The 25,933-nt window shown below is 52.4% G+C and overlaps 1 protein-coding gene across 2 annotated transcripts in view; it reads right to left on the bottom strand.

Annotated features, from left to right (window-relative positions):
• Positions 1-915: 915 nt before the first annotated feature.
• Positions 916-25,933, bottom strand: part of C11H10orf143 (chromosome 11 C10orf143 homolog) — a 69,226-nt gene continuing 44,208 nt past the window's right edge. Inside the window, exons 4-5 of one of the 2 annotated variants that reach the window (XM_032490638.1) lie at positions 4,746-4,893; positions 916-3,942 (exon numbers count right to left, since the gene is read on the bottom strand). In XM_032490638.1, the coding sequence (XP_032346529.1) occupies positions 4,774-4,893 (120 nt within the window). In that variant the 3' untranslated portion in view covers positions 916-3,942; positions 4,746-4,773. Of the gene's footprint in view, positions 3,943-4,018; positions 4,894-25,933 lie in introns of those variants that run through there. The other variant, XM_032490637.1, reaches the window with a different exon arrangement.

The raw sequence follows: 25,933 nt of genomic DNA, 5'->3' as shown, positions 1-25,933 counted from the left end.
AAAATGGACAGAAGACCTAAATAGACATCTCTCCAAAGAAGATATTCAGATGGCCGACAAGCACCTGAAAAGATGCTAAACATCGTTTATTGTTAGAGAAACGCAAATCTGAACTACAATGAGCTATCACCTCACACCAGCCAGAATGGCCATCATTAAAACATCCACAAACAATAAATGCTGGAGAGGGTGTGGAGAAAAGGGAGCCCTCCTACACTGCTGGTGGGAATGTAAATTGGTGCAGCCACTGTGGAAAACAGTATGGAGGTTCCTTTAAAAACTAAAAATAGACTTACCATATGATCCAGCAATCCCACTCCTGGGCATGTATCTGGAGAAAAGTATAATTCAAAAATATACACATGCCCCAATGTTCACAGCGGCACCATTTACAAGAGCCAAGACATGGAAACAGCCTACATGTCCATCAACAGAGGACTGGATAAAGAAGACATGGTACAGCTATACAATGGAACACTATTCAGCCATAAAAAAATAAAATAAAATGATGCCATCTGCAGCAACATGGATGGACCTGGAGATTATCTTTCTAAGTGAAGTAACCCAGAAAGAGAAAGAAAAATACCATATGATAGTGCTTTTATGTGGAATCTAAAAAAAAGGGACACAAATGAACTAATCTACAAAACAGAAACAGACTCACAGACATAGAGAACAAACTTAAGGTTACCAGGGAGTAAAGGGGGTGGGAAGGGATAAATTGGGAATTTGAAAACTTCCCCCCTTGGGGAGTGATGGAAATGTTAGCTATCTTGGCAGTGGTGGTGGTTTCATGGGTGGGTACGCGTCTATCAGAATTCATCAAATTGTACACCTGAAATTAGTGTAGTTTACTGTACAGGAGTCAGACCACGATAAAGGTGTTTAAATAAATAAATAAATAAATTTGTTTATTTAAGTAAAATAAGCTCGTGGTGGCTCATTGCATGGCCACAGGAAGCGGACAGGTGGATGCAGTGGCGAGGGGTCCCAGTCCACGGGCGCACGGCCCCTTGCTGAGGTCACAGAGTGGGGCCCGCAGCCCTGGACTCACACGCAGGCCTTTCTTGGCTTTTTGGCCCAAGCGTCACTGCCAGGCCACCACGTGAGGGGGTTTCTCCTGCTCTGTCTGCCCCCTGTCGTCCCTTAAACTCCAGGGACACTGCACAGCTTGGGGGCAAGATGGGAGGTGCAGCCTTGGCGTTACGGCTAAGTGTTGACCTGACGTTTTCATTCTCTTCTCAAGATTTCACTCAGGCACGTCTGCAGGGCTTGACAGAACCCCAGAAACTCAGGGCTTGAAAGGCCCCTCCGTCTGAGATGCGATTTCAGTCAGGTTCATCACTTGCAAAGGGAGGGCCGTGCATCCACGAGTAACCAGGCAGCACCCGGCTCCCGAGCTGGGCCTTGGCCGGCAGGTGGGAACCGCGGGATGGGAGGGGACACCCCGGCAGCCAGAGGCCACACACCTCCAGCCACTGACCAGCCATGTGGCTGGAAAACAGCAGTAGAAATAACAGCAGCAGATGCTTATGACCTCTGACCTGCTCATGACCTCTGACCTGCTCATGACGGCTGACCTGGAGCCAGGCCTGCCAAGTGCTCCGAGGCACCTCCGAGGTGGGGGACCCTGTCCCTGTCTCAGAGGTGGGGGGGGGCCCTGTCCGTGTTTCAGAGGTGGGGGGGGACCTGTCGGCGTTTCAGAGGTCGGGGGAACCCTGTCCGTGTCTCAGAGGTTGGGGTGGACCCTGTCCGCGTCTCAGAGGTAGGGGGACCCTGTCCGTGTCTCAGAGGTGGGAGACAAAGGCACATGGAGTCTGAGCCGCCCACCCGCCCTGGCACACAGCTGGAACACACCCCGGTGCCAACTTGAAGAGAGGATTTGACCCCGAAGCTACACTCTCAGCTCCCACCCTACAGAACAATCAGTGGCCCATCTCCTCTCTGTAGGAGTGATGGTCTCCACTCCAGCGTTCAGTTTAAGTCTCTCACACTTACCGACAACCAGAGCAGCACAGGGACCAAACACGCAGGAGACCGTAGCCTGTAATGGATGGAGGCTCCGGGGCAGTCATGGGCCTGGAGCCAGGCACTGGGTCCCGGGGTGGCACCCTGCCCAGGACAGGGCTTTGGGAGAAGTCAGCCACCTTTGGAGAGGTGGGATCCATTTGAAATCGCCTGTCCCTTCCCCCTCATCTGTTACCTTTTCGAAGGGGTTTTGGGTTGGAATCATGGCTGGTGTCTACAAGATTCATTGGTGGCTTTCCTGCGGCAGTTTTGAAAATGCAGAGCAGGAGAGAATTTAGGAACCAGACGGTTCTCATAAAACAAAATAATGAATTCATCCCAAGTATGAGATACTGATTTAGCATCACCTAAGAAGTCATCTTACCACTCTGCGAAGAACATGTTTTCAGTTCTAAAATTTTCTAATGGATACGTCAATTTTAACTGATTTTCCCCCATTAGGTCTAAATCTTTCCTTTGGATCGTGCCACACGGCTGCCATGAGCGCTGATAACATGACAGATGGGGTTAGGATACGCATTTCCATTTTCCAAATGAGCCTTTCCACCGAGGCTGCAGCTGGCCTGCCTCTCTCGGGGCAGGTGAGTCCGAAGGCTCAGGCAGCAACCAGGGTGGGGTCCTGAGTGTGGGACGTGGCTCCTTCACGGAAGCTGAGGCGGGGCTGGGCCCCCCTCCCAAGCAGCGTCTAGACCGGGCTCATGCCTTGCAACCCGTCACCGTGTTTAATTGTCTGATGACAAGGCCGGTGTTAACTATTTTGCAGATGAGGACGCAGCAGCCCGGAGAAGAAATGCCCGGGCCGCAGCCCCGCAGCTGCTTTTCCCGTGACCAGGCCCGCAGCGGCCGCACGTGCGCACACGAGGCTTGCTCTGCGCAGGCGCTGTTCCGAGTGCTTCTCCGTGATTAACCCCCTTGATCCTCACAGCAGGTCGTTGTGGGTTCTCCGAGGTTTACAGACGAGGAAACTGAGGCCTGGAGGGCTCCCGATATTCTCCCAGGGCCACGCAGCCGGGAAGCGGGTCCCCGGGCCCAGCCTCCAGTGATGAGACGCAGACTGGACCCTTTCCCGTCGGAGGGTTGTCTACCAGCCCCTCCCGCCCCCCCGCCCGCGCACGGGGCAGGTCACGCTGCCGGGCCGGGGAGGCTCCGTCGCGCCGCACACAGAGCCCTCCGGGGCCGGCGGCTGTCCCCCGGGAGGCGGGGCCTGTCCTGCCGTGTGGCTGGGCCCTGCGCCCTGCGCCGGCTTTGGCCTCCGTGGGCCACAGCCGGGGGCCGGGCGGGGAGGGCCGGTCTGTGCGGCCCCCGGGCAGTCTCAGCCGCAGCTCCCGGCAGTCCTTGGTGTCCTTCATCACGTGTGCCACGTGTTGGATTATTTCTTTATTGATTTTGCTGCCTCGCTTTGCGAGGTTTTCCCCAGGACTTCACCATAATAATGTGTTCTAGTCAGGCCGATGATGTCTCCCTTAAGAGGTATTAATACCGGAATAAATTGTTCTTAAGGTGCATCTACTTATGAAATAAACCATAACAAGCACACTGCCGCGTTCCGCGAGCACAGTACACGGTGATATACAGAAAGCTGTCGGGTATTCATAACTTTGTTTTAACTTCCTGAATCAGTCTGCCAGGGACGGGATGCCTTTCTGGAACAATCTCTGTTAAAGAGGAAGACTCACCCAAGGCTTGCTCTGAACGAGGTGGGGTGTTTGGCGGGAGGCTCCTGGGTGGTCAGCTGGGGCAGAGGTGGCCGTTCTGCACAGGAGAAGGTACAGAGAGAGCCCCTTCTAGATCTTCGTCCTTCTCTGGCCCGTCTGGAGAGGTCACTGCCTAAACCCCGAACCCACTGCTTCAGGAGGACATCACTGTGTTGGAAGCTCTTTGCTCTAACGGTGGGTGTCATATGCATCGCCATATCTAAATATTCAATTCATTAAGTATTAAACATCTGTTCTAAATAGCACTGTGAAATGCAGATGACAGCAGCTGTGTTATATCTTAATACAAAATTCATGAAATCCGTAGCCCCAGCTTTCCAACCTCATTATAAAGCTGTGTGCTCACCACTCGCCACCAAAGTTGTGTCTGAGCTCAGCGGCCTCTTCCGGAAGCCGCAGCACCCAGGCGGTGGGCACTAGAGAAGGATGCCGGGGATGGGGTGGGAGGCCGCCGCCGTCGTGGGGAGACCCGCGGACGAAGCCTTGCCTGTTGTATGCATCCTCGCCCCACCCCACCCCCCGCAGCGAAACTACTGACTCAGTTCAAAGAACTCTCGGGTTTTGTCACCAAAGTAAACCCACACGGGTCCATGCCTGAGACCACGATGGCTCCCATGGTCCGGGGCGGGGCAGCGCGTACCACTGCCCATGGGGCCAGTGCCCTGCAGGGTCCACTAGCCCTGTGCAGAGACTGGCAGGTAGCAGGGCCCCCCACTATCCTGGGGCAGCGGGAGACGAGCTCCAGGGGACAACCAAAGCAAAGAGGACACAGGGGCTGGCCAGTCTCGGAGCCGTCCGTTCTGCAGCACAGACACTCAGAACCAACTCCATGGGACCTCCGCTAACCCCAGGGTGCGCCGGTGGGAGCTGGGCACGCAAGACACCTGACCAGATCGTTAGTTACCTAGTTGTTTAGTTAACTAGCCCATTAGGTGTTCTCCCCTCCCTCTGCACAGCGCTGCTTCCGCCTGGGCGTCTCTCTGGAAACGACCTCATCCTCACCGGTGCCTTCAGTCCAGCGATGCGGCACTCACTCCCGGGCCTGGCAGAAGGCTCCAGAACCTGCCACTGCACTTTGGGTTTCCTCCTGTCCCTGTCCGCTGCCAGCCCGTGCCCTGCGCATGGGAGAGGCTCCACGAGGGTTCCTGAACTGTTGAAAGAACAAATGAACAGAATGTGTGGCCTGTGGGATAATTCCCAAGCTTGCGCCCCGCAAGGCCCCCTCCCACCTCCAGCGTTAACCACCAACAGCCCTGCTTGTCACCCTGCCACCACAACCCACAATAGGAAGCACATTTTATGCTGGACCAATATTCACATCTTTATGAGGATTTGTCCTCACGGGTTGTCTGTTCTAAGATGCACTTGTTCACCTTGTAGCATCTCTGAAATGCACTCAGTCTTACAACCAAAGGCACCCCCTTGCAGGCAGCACTGCCTGCACCCGCCTCAGCTCACTTGAGTTGTCCATCTTTTCGGTACCACGTGGGTTGAATTTCATTTTGGTTAAAATGTCTTCAAAGAGTGTCACTATATTCAGCACTGAAATGAAAGGACTGAGTATGCAAAGAGGTACCAAAGCAGGGCGGCCGATTCCAAGTAGATGCTGAGCACAGAATTCAACGTGAGGGAAGCAAACACTCACCATGAGGAGAGTGACTGGGAGGCCACCTGGTCTTTGCAAAACAACTTCCAAGTGCTTTGTGAACCTTAAGGAGGGACAATGCCCACAAGTAGATGAGGTTGGGTTGTGTCTGGTGCCCAAGACACGTGCGAAGGGCCTAATGATTCCACATCTGGCAGCGCAGCCCCAGGAGAGGAAATGGCCAGTGGCTTGGAAGGAGGAACTCAAAGCACCAGGAAGCTGCTAGGACTGATCCTGGCGTTTCAAATGCCTGTCATTCAATGCCTTTTATTGTGATTTAATGGGTTGTGTGTTTTCTCTCTTAGTTGTTCATAAAATCATAGTACAGTGGGCCCTTCGAAGCCAAGGGTTTCACATCCATGGATTTGACCATCAGCAAATGGAATCCTCCATTTTATATGAGGGCCATGAGCATCCTTGAATCTTGGTGCTCACGGGTCTCCTGGAACCACTCCCCAGCAGACACCCAGGGACACCTGTACATTGTACAACTTCTAGCACTCAGATGGATGAAGTAAAAAATGCGTAACTTTAAAAGGTTTAGCAAACCCACACTCATTTTAGTGTGAAATTCACTGTGAGTGTTTTCTATCTTATTCTACTTAATTTTTCAAAAATTCTGGCTGTGACCTGCTAAACTGATTTCCTGGCCCGTTAACGAGCTGCGATCCGTAATTTGCAAAGATGCTGCTGGCAGCCACTCCCCCTGCCGCATGCAGGAAGCCCACCCAAGAGGTGGGAGAGAGGCGTGGAGGCTAAACCAGCACCGTCTGATAAGAACGCAACGGGGGCCACAGGCACAGTTGTACATTTTCCAGTAGCCACACGAAACGTGCGAAAAGAAGCAGGTGGAATTAATTCTGATACTACAGGTCATTTAACTCAGCATATTAAAAAACATCACCTTAACATGCAAACAATATGCACAAACTCTTCATGAGCTGTTTTACACCCTTTTCTTCATGCTAAGTCTCTGAAAGCCGGTGGGTAATTTGCACTCACAGCTCATCCTAATTTGCACTAGACACGTTTCAGGTGTCGCCATGCTGGACCGCACAGCTCCAGAGCTGGGGTCGGCAAGCCTTTGGTGCAAAGGGCCAGGTAATAAATATTTTAGGCTAAGCCAGCCGATGGTCTTTGGCACAGCCACTCACCTCTGCCATTGTGTGAAAGCAGACAGAGGTGACACTTAAGCATCTGTGGTTGTGTTCCAATAGCTACTCATTTACAAGAACAGGCAGCATGGGGGTGGGGGGGAGGGTATATATAGCTCAGTGGTAGAGCGCGTGCTTAGCATGCAAAAGGTCCTGGGTTCAATCCCCAGTACCTCCATTAAAAGACAAATAAATAAATAAACCTAATTACACATACACCCCACCCCCGCCCCCAAAAAAGAACACTCAGCAGAACAGATTTCACTAGAGGGCCAGAGTCTGCCAAACCCTGATGCGGGTCATTGCACGCCTGAAGCCAGCAATGTCTCCAGACTCTCCAGGACAAGCCTCTTTTACCATTTGCTGCAACGGTCATCAGAAAGTCCTGATTAAGATCTACCACCTCAAGCTCTGGCCCTGCTGAGGGCCACTGGGCAGCCTTCAGAGGTCCCCTGGGCCAGTCTCCCAGCTGTCTTGTTCATATCCCCGCCGTGCTGCCCACCACCCTCACCGTCCACTGTTCCTCCTGACAGCTCGGCATCCACCCCTCCTCCCTCCCACCCTCTCCCCTCTCCCTGCCTCTTCTCACAGAGGTGTTGGCTGGGTTCTCCTGCATTTGTAAAGCATGCGGGCATGTGAAGCTGACTTCCACGAAAGCCGGCATTGTCTCTTATGGACTTGGAACCCCCAGCCAGGGATTAGGGAAAACTGCCGGGCAGGTTCAGGGCAAGCTGGCCAGACAGGCGGGGAAGGTCCCCCCAGTGCAGGGTTTTTCAGAGTCTACAGAAAAGCGTCCCCTCCGTCCCTGGTCACTGCCTCCTGGAGGCCCTGGAGGAGCTGGTGGACCCAGCACAGCAGCGTCTCTACCAGCTCAGCCTTAGCCAAATGGCTCCAACGTCTGATTTTTAGCTCCAGACTAGGTCCTGCCCAGCCCTGCACAGAAAATGATTCCAAATGACAAACACTAGCCTGGTGGCTTCCGAATGCCACCTTGGAGCCAAGTGACCCCCGTGTCATGGTGGTGGGGAGCAGACCTCCCCGGGTTTGCTGGGTTTATCCTTCACCTTTCCATGGGCAATTCCTTGCGCCCAGCTGGCCCCCAATGATGGGAGGGAAGGGAGACCTGGCCAATGAGTCGCTGCCCCGAGGTTTTTGGACCTGCAGCTCTGTTGGCTGAGGCAGACCCACTTGGGGGCTGTTGGCAGCACGTGGAGGACGCCAACAGCCGAGTCGCCAAGTGAAGTGCGTGGGGAGGCAGCCGGAGGGTTGCCCCGGGACCCCTCGTCCAGGCCTGGCTCGCTCTTGCCTTTCTAGTGGCTGGTGGCTCTTAGAGGCGTCTCCAGAGCCTTTCAATAAGCCCCCTTCTGCTTCCACCTCCCCTTTGTTCCGCCCACTTGCAAATAAATGAATCCTACGAAGCCCTATCAAGTCGATGCGCTCTAGCTCGAGTGGTGGGAGGTCCCAGTGAAAGCAGTGAGGCGGGGAGGGGCCAGGGCCAGTCCCGGGGCTGCAGCCTGGCTGAGGCCAGAAGCACTGAGCCTCCCTTTGCACCCATGGTCCTGTGGTCCTGGGCTTGGTTTAGCTGTGCCTTCCTCACCCAGAGGAGAGGCACCTGCTTGTCTTCCATCTCCGGGGCGGCCTGTTCTGCCTGCTCTCCTCCGGGCATCCAAGGAAGATGGCCAGCTGCAGGCAGCAGGTGGCTTGCTGACTCACAGAAGAAGCGGGGTGTCTGGGAGTCGGAGGGCTGGGCCAGCTGGACCTCTGCCCCCTGAGACCATTAACGTGCAGAGAAATCCCCTCCCGAGCCCTTTCTTCAGAAAACACATGTGATTTTGTTAATATCACATGCTTCTTTGGGGTGTCACCAGGCTGAACTGGGGGGTGAATGATAAAGTCACTCCAAGCTGGGGCCAAGGGCGCTGCTCTTTACAGCAAACTTCCTGGACAGGCTGAATGCTGTCCCTTCCAAGTGCACGTCCCCTCGCTACGTGCCCCTGCAGAGTATCTCCCTCTGTCCGGCAGTTTCAAGGAAAGTTCATGGAGATTTTCCTCGCTCTTTTGAAATGCATTTAGAAACGGTTGTGTTGCTGAGGCTGGGGGTTCCAAAGGCTCCCAGTTACTGGAAGGTTCTCCCTAATTTGAAATATTTTCCCCTCTAGCTCCCAAGAATTCATGCAAACGTTCCCAGTGTTCAGGTTTGGATCAGAGCTCCAGCGCCAACTGGTGCGGTGGGAGGAAGAGCGGGTGATTTAGGCTTTCCGTTAAGGTGATGAAAACCTCTCCGTGCACACTGAGATATACAAAAGGAGCAGGGACTCGGCAGTCAGCAGCTGAAACCACCTCTTTGCGGGGCTCCAGTGAGAAACAGGCCTGTCCACCCCACGGATGCACGGAGGAGGCCAGGCAGTGACATGCACAGCAGGTGACCACATGGAGCCAGGACTGGGCGCCTGAGGTCCACTGGGCTTCTCTCCTCCTCCAGCCATGCTCCTGGGTTGGGGGAACCACATCTGACGTTCACTGGCCATAGAGGAGGTCCTACAAAGCCCCAGACCACTGAGGATGAACAGTGTTCATGACCAGGACTCCAGCCCTAGTGGTCCAGGGCTCAGCCAACTGGACAGAGGGAGGCAGGGGGCTGGTTGTGGTGGACATTGGCCGACCACATAGCTTGTGCCTCAGAACAGCAGGAGATCGGTGACACCCAGTGTCCTAATGGCTCACAGGACTGAGGGGTATTGAGTGAGGGGATGTCTACATACCCACCAAGCTTACAGCCTTGAGAATTATGAGATCAAAGTAGAATGGTGTCCCACTCCTGGGCACGTGTTGGGAGAAAACTAATACGAAAAGTCACATGCAGCCCAATGTTCACAGCATCACTATTTATAACAGCCAAGACATGGAAGCAACCTAAATGTCCATCGACAGGTGACTGGATAAAGATGTGATAGATTTATACAATGGAATACTACTCAGCCACAAAGAAGAATGAAATAATGACATTGCAGCAACATGGATGAACCTAGAGATGATACTAAGTGAAATGAAAGACAAATATCGTATGATATCACTTATATGAAGAATCTAAAAAATGATACAAATGAATTTATCTACAAATCAGAAAGAAACTCGCAGACATAAAAAACAAACTTACGGTTACCAAAGGGGAAAGAGGGGGAGGGATAAATTTGGAGTTTGGGATTTGCAGATACAAAGTACTATATATAAAACAGATAAATTAGCTCCTATGGTGCAGCACAGGGAACTGTATTCAATAACTTGTAATAACCTATAATGGAAAAGAACCTGAAAAAGAACATATATATATATGTATATGTATAACTGAACCACTATGTTGTACACCAGAAACTAATACAACATTGTAAATCAACTATACTTCAATTTAAAAAAAAGTAGAATGGTGGTCCCCTGGGGCTGCAGGGTGAGGAAAAACTGGGGAGTTTGTTCATGGCTATAGAGTTCCAGTTCTGTAAGATGAATGGTTCCGGAGGTTGGTTGCACAACAACATGAATATACTTAGCACCACTGAAACGGGTAAATTAAAAGCACTTAAAAACCCTAAATTACACTTAAGATACTGAATTTTATTTTATGTATTTTACCACAATGAAAAATAAATTTAAAAGGAGCAAGGCCCAGCTGTAACAGCTATTTTAAATAAGTTACTTTAAAATAGCTACCCTAGCGGGGAGAGGGTATAGCCCAGTGGTACAGCACATGCTCACCACACACAAGGTTCTGGGTTCAATCCCCGGTCCCTCCACTTAAATAAGTAAATAAATAAACCAAATTACCTCCCCCCCACTTTTTTTTAAATTAAGTTACCTTAAGTATGAAAACTCAGATAGGCTGAGCATAAAGAGATGGGAAAGTACAGAAACCAGTAAGCGTAGGAAAGCTGCAGTGGCTACATTAATATCGGACAGAACAGAACTCAAGGCAGCCCTGAAGGAGAGAAGGAGGAACATTTCACGAGGACTGAAAAGTCATTCGTCAGGAACTCTGGACTCTGGGCTCCTCATCGGAGCCCACACACCAGTCACCGGTCCGCAGGTAGTGGCCCTGCTGCCTCTTTTCTCCCGTCCCCGCGCCCCCAGGGCAGGCAGAGTGGTGGCTGTGTGCAGCCACTCCAGGGGGACAGTCTCAGACGAGGACAGAATCGCCCAAGTCACTCTCGCTCTGGCCAGGCAGTGCCTCCAGGAGGGACGGAGGTCCATGCTGTGAGACCTGGCCCTGCCCCCGGGCCCGCCACCAGCCTGCCCACTCAGGCCCGCTGCCCATGCTCACAGACAGCATCCTGGACTGCGATGCCCAGGAGACCCAAGGGGCTGGGCAGCAGCCCCAGGCTTGCCCAAGGAAAGGAGTTCCCGGGAACTGTGCCCTGGGAGGCAGCAAGGAGGAGGAGGGGAGTCTCAGCCCTCGGTCTAGGGTTTTCCTTCCCGTCTGTAGTCACGGCAGATGACGACATGTGAGGAGTGGACAACATCCCAAGAAGCCTGGACTGCGGGGGCAGGGCTGTTATCATGAAAGCACAGTTGTCTGTCGTCAGGGCTCAGTGCTCCAGGGCTCTGAGCGGGGTGGAGGGTGTGTGGACGGCGCCTCCCTCAGCACTAGAGCTGTGATGGAATCACCCTGGCATAATGTCTTCAAGGCTCATCTGTGTGGTAGCTTGTGTCAGAGTTTCCTTTCTTTTTAAAGCTGAATGGTATTTCATCATCATATGTATCCACCACGTTTTGTGTTTCCGTTCATCCATTGATGGACATGTGGGTGGCTGCCACCTTTCGGCTCCGTGCATGATGCCGCTACAAACACAGTGCACAAATGCCCTTCACGCCCCTGCTCTCCATTCTTTTCGGTATTTCCCCAGAAGTGGAGTTGCTGGGTCACATGGAATCTATTTTTAATTTCTGAGTAATTACCATACTTTTTAATACGGCAGCTGCACCATGTTACAGTCCCAGCAATGGTAGACAAGAATTCCAATGTTTCCACATCCTTGCAATGTGTTATCTTCACATTTTTTGACTGGAGCATCCCGATGGGTATGGGGGGGGGGTCCTCGCTTTTTAAAATCCGCTCTGACCAACTCTGCCTTGTAGTTGGCGTGCTCGGGTCAGTAACGTTCAGTGTGATGTCGATGTGGTGAGCTTTAGGTGCGCTGGTGTATTGTTTCCGGCTTGTCCCCTCTCTTTGGGGCTCCTCTGTTCCTCTTCTTCTGCCTTCTTCTGGATTATTTGAATATTTTTTTAAATCCATCTTAATTATTATATTGTGTCTTAGCTATCCTTTGCATTACACTATCAGCGGTTGCTTAGGGCTTACAATACGCACACTACACGTCCTTCACTTCTCAGTCTCGTTAGAGTTAGCATTGCACCACCATGTGTAAGATGTAGGAACCTTATTACTGTGTAAGTCCATGTGTCCCCCTCCAGGCCTTTCATCTATAGTTGTCCTGGGCATTATATCCACATTCATAATAAACCCCAGAAGACAATGTTACAATTTTTGGCTTACAACCATCTTTTGTATTTTAAAGAAAATAAGATTTTAAAGTTCGTTTCTATTTACCCACGTATTTCCCAGTTCTGATACGCTTCATTACTTCTTTAAAATCTGAATTTCCTACTGGCATCATTTCCCTTCAAATAATTGCTTTCAGCATTTCTCATAAATAGCAACAACTTCTCTAGGTGTTATTTAATCTGAAAATATTTCCCTTTTTTGAAGTGCAGTGTCCCTGACTATAGACTCCGAGGGTGACAGGAGCACCAAACACACTGTTCCACTGCCTTCTGGCCTCCATAGTTTCTGATGAGAAGTCTGCCGTCGCTCAGATCCTGCTCTTCGTGTACGATGTGTGTGGTGTTTCCTTTGCTCCACGCGTTTCCCTTCTTTTGATTTTCAGCAGCTTGATTATGATGCTTAGACATGGTTTCATTTACATTTATCCTGTTTGGGGTTCACTGAGCTTTTTGAAACTGAAATGTATGTGTCTTACCGAACTTAGGAAATTTCTTGGCTACTATAACTTTGAATACTTTCCCTTCTACATTCTCTGTTTCCTCTCCTCTTGGGACTCAAACCGAGCATGGGTTAGACCTTTTGAGATTGTCCCACAGGCTGCCAGGGCCCTCTTCATTATTTTCAGTCTGTTTTCTCTCTCTTCTTCAGGCTGCGTCACTGATACTCATCTTTATTGAAATTCATGGACTCTTTCGTCTACTTTCTCCAGTCTGGTAATAAGCCAATTCCCCGAATTTTTATTTTCAAGTATTGTATTTTTTTAGTTCTAGAATTTCTATTTGGTTCTGATTTTTATAATTTTTATTTCTTAGCTCTTTTTTCACTGCCAGCATATTTTCCTTTACTTAATGGAGTATAGTTACAGTATCTTCTTTGAAATCCTTGTCTTTTAATTCCAGCATCTTGGGGTCATCTCAGGATTGCTCTCAGCCGATGGACTTTTCTCTTGAGACTGGGTCATATTTTCCTAGATTTTTTTTTTTTAATGTCATGCAATTTTTGTTGTTCCCTGAGTATCATGTGTCGGGAATGGCATATTGCAGAGATTCTGGAGTCTGTTCTAATCCTCCAGAGAGTGTTGACTTCCTGTTTTGGTAGGCAATTAACATGACTGGACTTAAACTGCAAACTCTGTGTCTTCAGTATCAGCTCAAATCACAGTGCAGATCTTTTATTTTAGCTAAATTGCTTTGGGTCTGCCTATAAGCATGTGTAGTTCAGGGATCAGGCAGAGATTTGGGTAGAGGTTTTTCTTTTTGTGCAGAGTTTTTCATTTTTATTTGCAAGAGGACTAGGTCCAGTAGAAGTTTACTTCGCTGTACCCATATACTTACTTTTAATGCACAGGTGCTTTGTTCTTCTATCCCAAAGCTGGGAGGACTCTGAGCAGGTGACTTGGTGACAGGTAGAAGTGCCTTCAGAAGAGATTAAGGAATAAAAGGCCAACTCTCTCTAGGCTGAGGACAGAGGCAGCTCTGAGAAACCCTGCCTGTATTAGTTTGCTCAAGCTGCCACCTCCACGTGGCTTAAACAACAGAAATTATTTTCTCACAGTTCTAGAGGCTGGAAGTCCAAAAGCAAGGTGTCAGCGGGGTTGGTCTGTCCTGAGGCCTCTCTCTCTGGCACGTAGATGGTGGTCCTCTTCCTGTGTCTTCACACTGTTTTCCTCTGTGTGTGTCTGTGTCCTAACCTCTCCTTACAAGGAAAATAGCCGTATTGGATGGGGACCCACCCTAATGACCTCATTTAACCCTGAACACCTTTAAAGGGTCTATCTCCAAATACAGTCACATTCTGAGTTACTGGCAGTTAGGACCTCAACATGTGAATTTGGTGGGGGGCAGGGGGACAATTCATCGCATAGCACTGCCCTTCAAAGGCTGAGGTCTGCCCTCTCTTAAAAGACTGTAATGAGTTCAGTTGATCCACCCAATGATGCCCATGTTATTCCCATATTCTGATGAGAAAACTGAGGCTCTGGAAGATGCAGTCATGGACCTATTGAGTGGCACATCTGGTACCCACTTCCCATGTCAGCTTGTCTGACCAGGTGCCCATTTTGGGTTTTGGGCTCTGGTACTCCAAGCCCAGTAGGTCATGGGCACAGACCTCAGGACCTCCCATCATAGGACAGAAGTACTGATTGGGGCAGACCCCATGTTGGATGGAGGGGGTAGTTCTGTGGGCCCTGTCTGCAGCTCAGCACTGCCTCCTGGCAGCCCCAGTAGCAAGACCCAGAGGCAGGCAGCTCTCTCCCCAGGCCCTCAACACCAGGGCCTGGGCATTCCTAAAAGCCCTACCTGGTGCCTCACCTGAGAGGAGGGCTCCTCCCTCATCGCCATGGCTGTGCGGTGCTGCGAGCATCCCACGTTGCAGCGGTGTGCATTTGACAACCTGCCGGAGAAGCAGACATGGCTCCGCGTGGGTATGAATCACCGTAGGGTGTCTGAGTCCCCAGAGTATGGCATGGCTGCCAGGCAGGTGTGCAGCCCACATCAGGGCACCCTGCTCTGTGCCGTTCTCTCCAAGCGGACCGGGTAGGGCTCCCAGAGAACGGTGGTGCCAAGCAGAGTCTACAGTTCTTCCTGGAGCATCCAGCTTCCCATACATGTCTCTTCCCACCAAGGATTGCCATGGAAATGAAAACTTCTAGGGACACGCCCTGCGTGGCGTTCTGTTGGCTCTTCCGAGGTGCAGCTACGAGATGAAGCGACACTTAAAATGAACAGAATTGGAACGTTTGGGAAAACCTGGCTTCAAGGTCATTTTAAAGTACAGTGATACTGAAGAGCATGGCACAGGGAACTGAGGCATGGACCCGCCGGGGCTGCCAGAAAGCCTGGGAGAGTTGGGGGACAGGTAGAAAGGCTGCTGGCTGTGGAGTGCTCCACAGCTATATTGCTGGCTCATTTTAACGACCAAGAACGTTTTTAACGGAGCACTGCTACTTCCTTCCAGCTTGATTCATGCAGTGGTATTGATGCAGTACATTCATGCAATCTGCTGCAATTACACCGTCTAGGGAACAGCGTGGCAACCCACTAATCCCCTGGTAAAGTATTTGATAAACAAACAAATTCAGAGAAGGGTCCCTCGCAAAAGGGGTCACACCGCTTGACCTCCCACAAAGAGGCGGCTGGCTCTGCCCTCCGCCTGAGAGCCTGCCCTCCCCACTGTCCAGCCATCCCCCACGGGGGGAGGCACACGCACCTGCACGGGCATCATGCCGCCAGGTAACTGCAGCCTGACATGTCGCCCAGTGTGGGGTCACGACAGGGAGATGTGCGATTGAAGGGACAAAAACACCCCAAGGAAATCAACACGGGACTTATTAATACCAGACCCACAGGTGACAGCTGCCAGACAGTCGGTCAACAAGGGGCCCGTGTCTGCGTGATCCCGGCTAACCCGTTACGATCTTTACGAGGCGTCCTTCTGGGGGGCCCGGGCCCGCAGATGCGAGGGCAGCCCCTTCCCTTTATTAGCAGCTAAGCTCTTTATACTGTGGCCGCACTGCAGCAGGTCAGAGGCCTGAGCTTTGTTGCCTTATGTTATTGAAAGCCCGGATTCCGGCAGCCTTCCCCCTCAGGTCGCGCTTTGTCTGCGAATGCATTCTCATTTTTCCACGTACAGAGACCGTCTGGAGAGAGGCAGAAAAAGATTAGGACTGTAATATACTTAAATCCAATTTATTTGCCTGGCCAGAAACTTCCACCTTCCACAATTGCTTCCTGCCCAAGATGTTGTCTTTAATGCTTTGGTGACAGGAAGAAACACGGGGTGCGGGCTCCCAGGCAGGTGCGGGCGTAGAGACAGGGCCCGGGTCCTGAGGCTTCCAGGCCAGCGGGGACAGGAGGGCCCAGAGGGGGTGTCCAGCCACAGACTGCAGTTGCTGGTTCAAAACTTCTCCTTGGTTTACGTGGAATATATCTGCAGCACAGGGTGTTCACCATTAGAGAATGGCACGTCCCGAGAAGCCGGCTGGCTCCCGGTCCCGGCCACAGCCGCTCACTCGCACCTTCTGTCCCCCTGGAGTGGCTGTCTGCTGGCCCGGCGCCCGCCCAGGTGCCCGCCCCAAGCCGGGTGGTCCCCCCAGCCGCAGCTAAGGTCTGTCTGTGGAAGCATGCCCTCCGGACTGCGCCTCTGGACGCGGGCAGGAAGCCAGGGAGGGAAACAAACGATCTGGGGGGATTATTTTGTTAATTAGCGTTTGCTCAGTTTAAATGATGGGGCCCTGAGGCCTGGCAGGGCACGGGGAGTGGGGAGGTGCGGGCAGCCTCCTGGAGGGCACCCAACCTCTGCCCAGACCCCTCTCTATCCCCTGCCCAGCAGAATTCAGTCAGGGGCCTGCCTTGGCCTTGGACCACCCAGCTCATGAACTTGGGCCTGGGCTGCCGACCTACATCTGTCCAGTGTGGCTCACAGCGCAACCACTGAACACCGACTGTGTACGCTCTTCCATGTCAGGCCTTGACAAAGGCAGGAAGCAAAGAGGGCAGCCCAGAGAGAAGTGATGAACTGGGGCCTCTGAGCTCAGGGCAGGGAGGCAGGACCCGGGGACAGAGCCCCGGATGGCAGGGAGCACCCAGGGAGGAGCTTGAGAGACACTGCACAGAATGACGAGCTGGGGCCGGTTTGCCTGGAACGTTGTTCCTGTGAGCACTGAAAGTCACAGACGCCAGGACACCCTCAGTTGCAGACAAACCAGGACAGCTGGTCACCGTGGCAGCCAGAGGCCCAGCGCAGTGCTGCTCTGTCGCCCCTGTGTGACGCTGAAAGTCAGCTCACAATCTGTGCCTGTTTCCTCACCTACACACCATGGACGACAAGAAGGGTGCCTTTACCTCTAGGAAACCTCATGGCTTCTCATACACACTTTGGTTTGGGTCCATGGCCTTCCCCAAGGCATCTTGGATGTTTTTAAGGAAGACAGTGGTTACCATCAGTCTGCTGTCCCCAGAGAGCCAATGGGCATGATCCATTCAGAGATGGGGCAAACTGCGCTGCATCGATGATGCAGAGTTTGGGGTAAGAAACTGGCTTGCCTGGGGAGGCTGGCTCCAAAGTCAGCAGTAGGAGGCCTGGAAGCTCCAATCTTTTGGCAACTTAGATGGTAGGGGTGCTCCGGGCTGGGACCCCTGTCCTCTGCCTCTCTCCCTTTTCATGGGATGAGCATGAGAGCAGACACATCAGTGGGGACACGAGGAGCTGGTGATGGAGCAGCCTGAGCCTGGGTGCCACCTCTCTAAGGGAATGCTGGGAAACTCAGCTGCCAGTAGCACCAGCAGGCCTGGGTCCCTGCACCTGCCAGCCTCCAGTCCCTTGTGAGCTAAAGTCACCCCGTGCCTGCTGCCAGGCTGTCCACAAAGAGCTACCGTGACTGTGCCGTGACATCTGCTGGTCCCCGCTGTGCTGCTGTGCAAGGCACAGGGGGGTACATGGGTCCCTCTGAGGTGAAGGTCATGTCAAGGCTCCTTTTGCAAAACATCTCAGAAAGCGGGGCATTTGGTTCACGGATATCAAATTCTGTATCGGCATCCACCTCTTTCCCCTTACTGAAATAAGACGGCAATGACGGTCTTTGGTGGTCCTCCCAGGCCCGCCCCCACCCTGCCTGCCTCCGATGGAAGAGCGCCTTAATCAAAAGGACAGGAGAAGAGACCACGGGAGTGGAGCTGGAGGCCCAGCGAGAGGGGGCCCCAAGGGCCATGGTGGGGAGGGGGTGCTTTGGGAAACCGCGCCAGCCTCCTCGTCCAGGGCACCGTTCCTGGGCGCAAGCCAACATGCAAAGGGAAGCCTGGGCCCTGGTCAGGACCCACCGCCACTCCCAGACCTCTGGGAGGCCTCCTGGTGGGTGGGGATGCTTCACTGTCCAATATGCCATCACCACCCAAGGGCAGCGTCTGGGAAGTCGGTTCCACTTCGAAGGAGACAAGACTCCGGGGCTGGCATCTTGCCAGGGAGGCACTGAGTTCAACACAGGTCATCCCAAACACAGGTGGCTTCCACGAGCCTGAATCTGAGGGCTGCTGACAAGTGTCACCGTCCCCACACAGGACGTCCAACCCCAGAAGGGAACGAAGACAGTGGTCCCTTTTGGTAGGCTCAGAAGGCAGCTTTGGGCAGAAATCTGTGCACAGAGTTGATTCTTAGGAGGGTTACAAATGCAGCGAAGAGCAGGAACATTTTACAAACAGATTTTGCCAAACTGTCTTCCAAAGTGACCGTAACACTGTTCACTGCTACCAACAGGGACAAAGTGCCTACCTTCCAACATCTTCACCAGCACCGTTAGGTTTTTAAAAAATTCTTACCAACTTGATAGTAAGATTTGATTTGCATTTTTAAACCTACGGGTTTTAGCATTTTTTGCTGCAGCAAAAACTCAAAAGCAACCCAAGTGTCTATCACCAGGGTACCAGCTCTGTGAATTATGGCTCATGTAGTCAGTGTAATCACCCATGGCTCTCAAAACAACGGGCCAGACCCGTGTTGATGAGCTGTGTTCACGGGAAAGACCTCCAAGACGCGGTGTTAGGCGAAATGGAAAGTTAAAATAAATAATGCATATAAACATGTAACTATTGTCTGTAATAATGTAAATAAATATGTAATATAAATACATGTGTATAAAATATAAGTGTATAAAATAAGTAAATAAATATAAAAATAAATTAGGGATTGGATATTCACAGATACACACTACCACATATAAAGCAGATAAACAACAAGACCTACTGTAGAACACAGGGAACTACATTCAATGTCTTGTAATAACATATAATAGCAAATAATCTGAAAAGAAAATATACATATGCATGTATATGTGTAAGTGAATTGCTTTGCTAATCACCTGAAACTAACATTGTAGATCAACCACACTTCAATAAAAATTTTTTAAAAAAGGAAAATGGAAGTTGTAGGAATTTTGTGTATGGCTGTAATGGGCTCCGTACGCAGGCACCCCCCCCCCCCAAAACCTGCACCTGCGCTCACGTGTGCACACATGCACACTCACACACCCCTCCCAGGCGGACGCATCCGTGGGCATCAGGCAGGAAGACAGCAGACGGAGCCGGCCCAGCGTGAGGGTGGCTGTGGCTTCCCGGCTCTTAGGGCTGGACTCACAGAGTGCGCGGTGTCCCCGGGTAGATGGGAAGGTCCTCCTGCAAGTGTTAACCCATAGGGCAGTTTGGATGGAGCTAAGTTAACTGATCAAGGAAATAAATTAGAAAACGCAAAATCTGCTAATCGGATTGAGTTTTTATTCTTAGAAGAGCCCGTAGATGGATGAGTATCGTGATCCTGTCACCGGCCCACGGCGTGGACGTGCTGAGTCCTAGTGCCTGTCCTGCAGGGGGCTGGCCAGGCCTGCGGTCCCCCCCGCCCCCACGCATCAGCCTTTGTCTCTCCTGCGCCTCTTCCCACTGGACTCCGGGGGTCACTAGGCCGTGGGTGAGGGGGCACTGCCTGTCCAGGTGAACAAGACCCATCCCTGGAGGAAGTTTCGGACCCCCACCCAGAAGGTCTGGTTGTTCAGGAGGGCTGGGGCCAGCTCCGTCCGCCCAGGCCACCTGGCTTGTGGGGGCTCCCACGGCATCTCCCAGTGGGACGGGCTTTGGGGGAGGCATCTGGCCGTGAAGTGGCCCTCACAGCTTCCGCCCTGGTGCGCATCAGGTGACTGATGGGCTCCCAAACCACTGCGATCGTGACTGGCCTCCACGGAGCCAGGCGGCACTGCCAGTGCATCTGAGAGCAGAAGGGAAACTGTACGTGTCAATGTCAGCCTGTCCAACCAGCAGGTAATTCAAACGGCATGGGCCCCACCTGCGCGCGCCGACGACAGGGAGCGCGACAGCCCTCATGTCCTCCGACACCAGACTCCGCATTTCTGCAGCCCCTCGGGCCGGCATCACTCACTTACAAACCACCACACAACACTGCGGGTAGCAGCGTGAAGACCTTTATTCCAGGAACGTTTTTATTCTGTGGAATTTTCATCTGAAGCAAGAGGCTTCAGAAAAATAAGCACAGACAAGGAGGTGTGATTGGGCGGCCACGGCATGTCCAGTCACACTCACACTAGTGGAGATGAAGTCACAACTCGGAAAGTCACAGCCCGTGACACCGGCAGGGCTCGTGTCCGTCAGCGGCGGGGATCACGGATGCAAAGGCGAGGCGGCCTCCTCTAAGCCTATCGAATGTGCTTCCCCACGCTCCCAGGCAGACTGACACAGCAGTCTGCCACAACTAGGCTGGCGAGTAGATTCTGCAAAACACATTTTCCCAGGAAATCCAGTTGCGCCTGCTTTGTTTGCCCGGGAAGTGCCCATCATTTGCTGACACTACATGCATTGGGCTTAGGCTCTTTGGGCGGAAAGGTTGTGCGCCTTCATCCAACAGGGGTGGGATGAGAGTGCCCCGGGGGATCCGGTGGGGAAGGGGCCGGAGTGGGCACCCTTGGGTCCCATGCTCGCTGGGCGGTGCTGCCTTCCCCCAGGACCCGCCCCAGGGGCCCTGCCTGCAGTCAATACAGCCGAAGGCAGGTGTTCGGGGGTTCCCACCACAATTTATTTTAATTACATGTGACGTAAAAAGACCACCTACGGATGAGATGATGCCGCCGTAAGAGTCTCGAGGTTACTGTGGGGAACACTTCACATCCGAAGTGTGCTTTCCCCAAGGAGTTATACTACCATTTGATTTAATTTTTAATTTTTATATTTTAATCAAAAATAGATCAAATGGTGGTGGTCTCTCCAGGGAAACATACTTCAGATAGGAAGCCGGCCACACGCCTTTTAAATATGTAAAGCTGCCATCCCCGCAGAAGTCACGGATGGCGCCCGCTGCCAGCCGCCCCGCCGCGGGCTGGGCGCGTTTCCGGAGGAGCGAGGCCGCTGCAGCCTCACCTGCTCCCGCCCGCCCTGAGCTCTACACAAAGGACGAGAGGCTCATTTAATCGGTGCGGCTTCACACCGCGTGGGGCCTCAGATCTCCCTGGGAGAGGCCAGGTAGGTCTCCCACAGGAAGCCCCCTTACCTTTCCAAGGTGGGGCGGCGGGCAGCGTGACTCACGTCCCAGGTGGGTGTGTGTGTACACCTGAACCCTTTGATCTGTGTTCTAAACAACAGGTAGCACAACTTTTCATTCTTATCCAGGTGCTTGGGTGGAAGCGGTGTGTCTTCCACCCACGAGGGTCACCTGGCCTGTCACATCACCACCCTGAGGTTGGCCCAGCCTCCTGCTGCTGTCCAGGGGGCCTCCAAGAGCAGCCACCCAACCCCCTGTGTGACCTCAGGTGATGCACGTGTACGTTCTGCGGCTTCTCCGGACTCGATGTTCTCACCTGTAAAGTGGGGGCGACGCTGGGGTGTGCCCGCGGCATCATGTGGGGATCAGAAGTCCATCCAGGGACATGCCGGTGGAGTCCTGGCTGCACATAAGATGTGCGCACTGACGTTATACCGTTGACGTCTCACTGTTGCATGGGTGATAAAGGTGATCTGCTGGTTCTCTCTCATCCTGAGTGTCACTCAGGATGCTGGAGGGTCTGTTCAAGGTGTGAGAGGGCTGGGTGCTCAGTGAGGAAACAGCCCGGATAACAGAGGAGACCCGGGGCCTCCAGAAGCCCTGCCCTTCCCAGGGGCTCCCTTAACGCCCCGACAGTGCCCACAGCTCTGCAGCCTGCAGCGGCTTTCTCAAGTACTGGATCTCCCTTCCATAAGTAACCCAAGACACCTGCATTCCAGACTCCAGGCTCCCCCACTGCAAAGCCAGCAGATCCCCATGAAGCTGGGAGGAGGGCAGAGAAAGGGGCAGGACGGGGGGAGCGGGGATAGGGGACAGAGCACCATCCGCTTTCTCTAACTCCTGTCCCTGCGCCAGCTGAGATCAGTGACACCCTGGCCACATCCACCCGGTCCTGGAGACCCGTTTCTCGTACTCATATATTTAACACATCCCTCTGGTGCCCCAAGTCGGGGAGGTGCCCATCAACGTCACTGACATAAAGATCCACTGCAAGTATTTCTTCTGAATTAGCTCCAGGGAACTAACGCAGTTTCTCCTAAAGAACAGGCACACCTTCTGTCTACAGGTCATCGGGGTGCCGGCCAGCTGTCTCTGCACCTCAGAAGCCCAGAGAAACAGTTCATGCTCACATCTGGCGGCCTGGTTCCTGGTCCAGGTGTCCTCTGCTTTGGTCTGTAATTTGTTTTCTGCCCTCATCTCTGTGGCTTATCACAGACGTGCTTGATGCTGGGCTGTCCAGCTCCCTCTAGAAGCTGTAGGACAGCAGGAGCAGGTGAAGGCGAGTCTGGCTGTGTCGCCTCCTTGGCCCCACCTGCCAAGGCTGAGGGTGGAGCCTGACTGTGGGCGCCAGGCAGGGGCAGGCACCCCTCTCCCTGGGACCAGCACCCCTTGCGCCTGCTACCTCATCACTGCCTTGGCCCATGGCTGGGCTGGACAAGGCTCAGTCCCCAGTGCCCAGTGCTGGGGCCACCATGGCCTCTTCTGTTTGCTCTGGCTGGGACTCTGGGACAGTGGTGTGGGCCCCCAACTCAGGATGCAGGGTAAGTGGATTTGGCTGCTGTTCCAGATCTGGGGGTGGTGGGGAGGGTGCTCAAGGGAGGTGAGGTCTGCAGGGACTTCAGTCAACTTCAGGCTCCAAGGGCCACTCCCTAACCCGCAGTTACACGGGTCCCAGAAGCTCACCACATTTTCTCATAGACCACGCACAGCCCACACATTGCAGAGCAAGCTGTGAGTGCAAGGGAGAGCTGGGGAGACACGTTCTTAATAGACTTCATTCTGAAGGCAGAGGCCTGGGACGTGCAGTGAGGCCACAGGTGGCCCCTGGAGCGCACTGTCCCAGGTGTGTCCCACTGTCCCTAGGACAGCCCCCTGAGGCAATAGAAATAGAAGCAAAAACAAACAAATGGGATCTAATTACACTTATAAGCTTCTACACAGCAAAGGAAACCATAAATAAAATGAAAACCTCAGAATGGGAGAAAATGTTTGTAAATAACGCAACTGACAGGGCTTAATTTCCAGAATATACAAACAGCTCATACAACTCAATGACAAAAAACAATCTAAAAATGGGCAGAAGACCAAGCAAACATGACTCCAGTGAAGACATACAAAGGGCCAACAGGCACATGAAAAAATGCTCAGTATCGCTAGTTAGCAGAAAAATGTAAATCAAAACTACAATGAAGTACCACTCACACCAGTCAGAATGGCCATCATTCAGAAGTCCACAAATGATAAATGCTGGAGAGGCTGTGGAGAAAAGGGAGCCCTCCTACACTGCTGGTGGGAATGCAGTTTGGTGCAGCCACTGTGGATAACAGTACGGAGATTCCTCAAAAAACTAAAAATAGACCTACTACATGGTCCAGCAATCCCGATCCTAGGCATATATCCAGAGGGAACTCAAATTTCGAAAAGATACATAGCAACACTATTTACAATATCAGCACTATATACAATAGCCAAGACATGGAAGCAACCTAAATGTCTATTGACAGATGACTGCATGAAGAAGCTATGGTGTATATATACACACGGAATAGAATACTACTCAGCCATTAAAAATAATAAAATAATGCCATTTGCTGCAACATGGATGGGCCTGGAGATTATCATGCTAAGTGAAATAAGCCAGAAAGAGAAAGAAAAAACACCGTATCACTTATATGTGGAATCTAAAAAAACAGCACACAAATGAACTTATTTACAAAACAGAGACAGACACACAGACATAGAAAACAAACTTCCAGTTACCGGGGTGGGGGAAAAGGGGGTGGGTGGAGGGATAAATTAGAAGTCTGGGATTAGCAGATACAAACTACTATATATAAAATAGATAAACAACATATAGCATAGAGAATTATATCCAATACCTTGTAATGGCCTATAATGGAAAAGACTATGAGAAGGAATACGTATTTACATATGTATACATGAACCAGTATGCTGTACACCAGAAATTAACACAACATTGTAAATCGACTATCCTTCAATTTAGAGAAATCAGCTCGATTGTTGAGTATTCGCTGAACCCGCCTGAGTGCCAGGGAACTCGGCCAGCTCTGGGGCACTGCAGAGCGAAGCGCCGTCTTCGCCTCCACTCGAGCCCATTAAACCTCGAGCAGTGGTGCCTTTCAGTTTCTCTCTTCCTCATCTCCAAAACGATGGCCCCACCTGCCCGGGGGCCACGGAGGTAACTGAGCTACCAGTGCCCGAAAGGAAGCCCCGCCCTCAAGCCAGCCTCCCCCCAGGGCTCTGGGAGGGGACCTGGGAAGACGGTGACGGAGGGGCACCCTTGGCTGACAGCCGAGCTAGTGTGACTGGATGGGGGACAATGGCACAGTGACCTGCCGTCTCTAAACTTCACTTAAGCCACCAAATAAAGGCAAGATGGAAGAGCAAATACAGTAATCATAGTAAAACTTTAAAAAGATACTTGAAAATCTACGTGACATTTTCTACCTCAAATAAGACAGGGGACGTGTGAATTCATTTCACATCAGCAAAGAAACATGAGTCCATACTCAGATTCAGTTTAAAATTTTATTCTAAGAGATTATGTCGTGTTAAATGGAACACGTAGCAACCCAAAGAGTGCCTGGACACAGGCAGACGCTCGGGAGCCCCCGGCCTGGGACAGAGCCCGCTCCAGGGCTGAACCGCGGCTGCAGCGTGGCCCCGGCCAGTCTCCTGACTTCCCGGTCCTGGAAGCAGATGGCCGTACCTGCCCCAGGGGACCAACAGGGCTCCTCGAGCTGCTGTGTGCGACGCGCTCAGGACGTGCATGGACGGAGCCAGGGGCAGCTGTGACCACAGACCTTAGGGTGCACTTCTGAGCCGACCTGCTCTTTATTCAAAGTTAACTTTATAAAGTTTTAATACACAACAGGGAAAATACAACGTGCAGTTCTCACCAGAATTAACTGCGAACCCTTGGTCCCATGTGGCTCTGATCTTTTCATTGGTAAAGCATGACGGCGGCCCCTGAAATTGCTTTCATCACGGGTGCCTTGTCCCCCTCTGTCCACCCCCGCCTTGCCTGGCCACCAACCTCCCTTCCAACACTACAGGACATGCTCAGGCCCTGTGGACGGGAGCCGGAGCAGGGGCTCCCGTGTCGGTGAGAGAGTGGACGGGACGCACAGGAGGAAACTGGGGGTGGGGTGGGGTGGGGGCAGGACAGGGTGGGGAGAGCCCAGCCTGATCCCATGGGGAGCACGGAGGACCTGGAGGTGAAGCGGGGGCTCTGTGGACCCCACACCCGTCAGTCATCAGCTCTGGGCCGCCCACCAGCCACGCAGCCCCCCGACATCCGGGGCTCCCTCTGGGCAGTTAGTGGAACACGTAGCAACCCAAAGAGTGCCTGGACACAGGCAGACGCTCGGGAGAAACTGGTCCTGAAGAAGCTGCCAGGACGGGAGGCATGGATCCTGCCTCTCAGGCCTGGCCTGGCCACGGTGACCAGACCTGAGAGAACACGAGCCTTTGGAGCCCTCTGACCTCACTGTCACGGTCTCACTCAGCCAGTCTACTCAGGCACCACTGTCTGTTCCAATATGGTGCGAGTTCTGGTGAGAATATGGGCTTAATGTGAGAGCTTAGACTGGATGCCTGCGGCTCAGAGGAGGGGCCCGCTCATCTCCATCACTATTCTGTGAGCCCAACAGCCTCGGGGACAAATAAATATTAACATTAAGTTAAATATTGGTGCATTTGAAAATTATTGCACTAACTTTGAGGAGAAAAATACATGTTCTAAGAAAGTTTTCCAAGCCTGTCTGCTAACGCCAGTCCAGCG

This window comes from Camelus ferus, chromosome 11 (genome assembly GCF_009834535.1).
Source record: "Camelus ferus isolate YT-003-E chromosome 11, BCGSAC_Cfer_1.0, whole genome shotgun sequence".
Taxonomy (NCBI): domain Eukaryota; kingdom Metazoa; phylum Chordata; class Mammalia; order Artiodactyla; family Camelidae; genus Camelus; species Camelus ferus.
The sequence above is the reverse complement of the archived record's forward strand: the minus strand, read 5'-3'. Positions and strand labels throughout refer to the sequence as shown.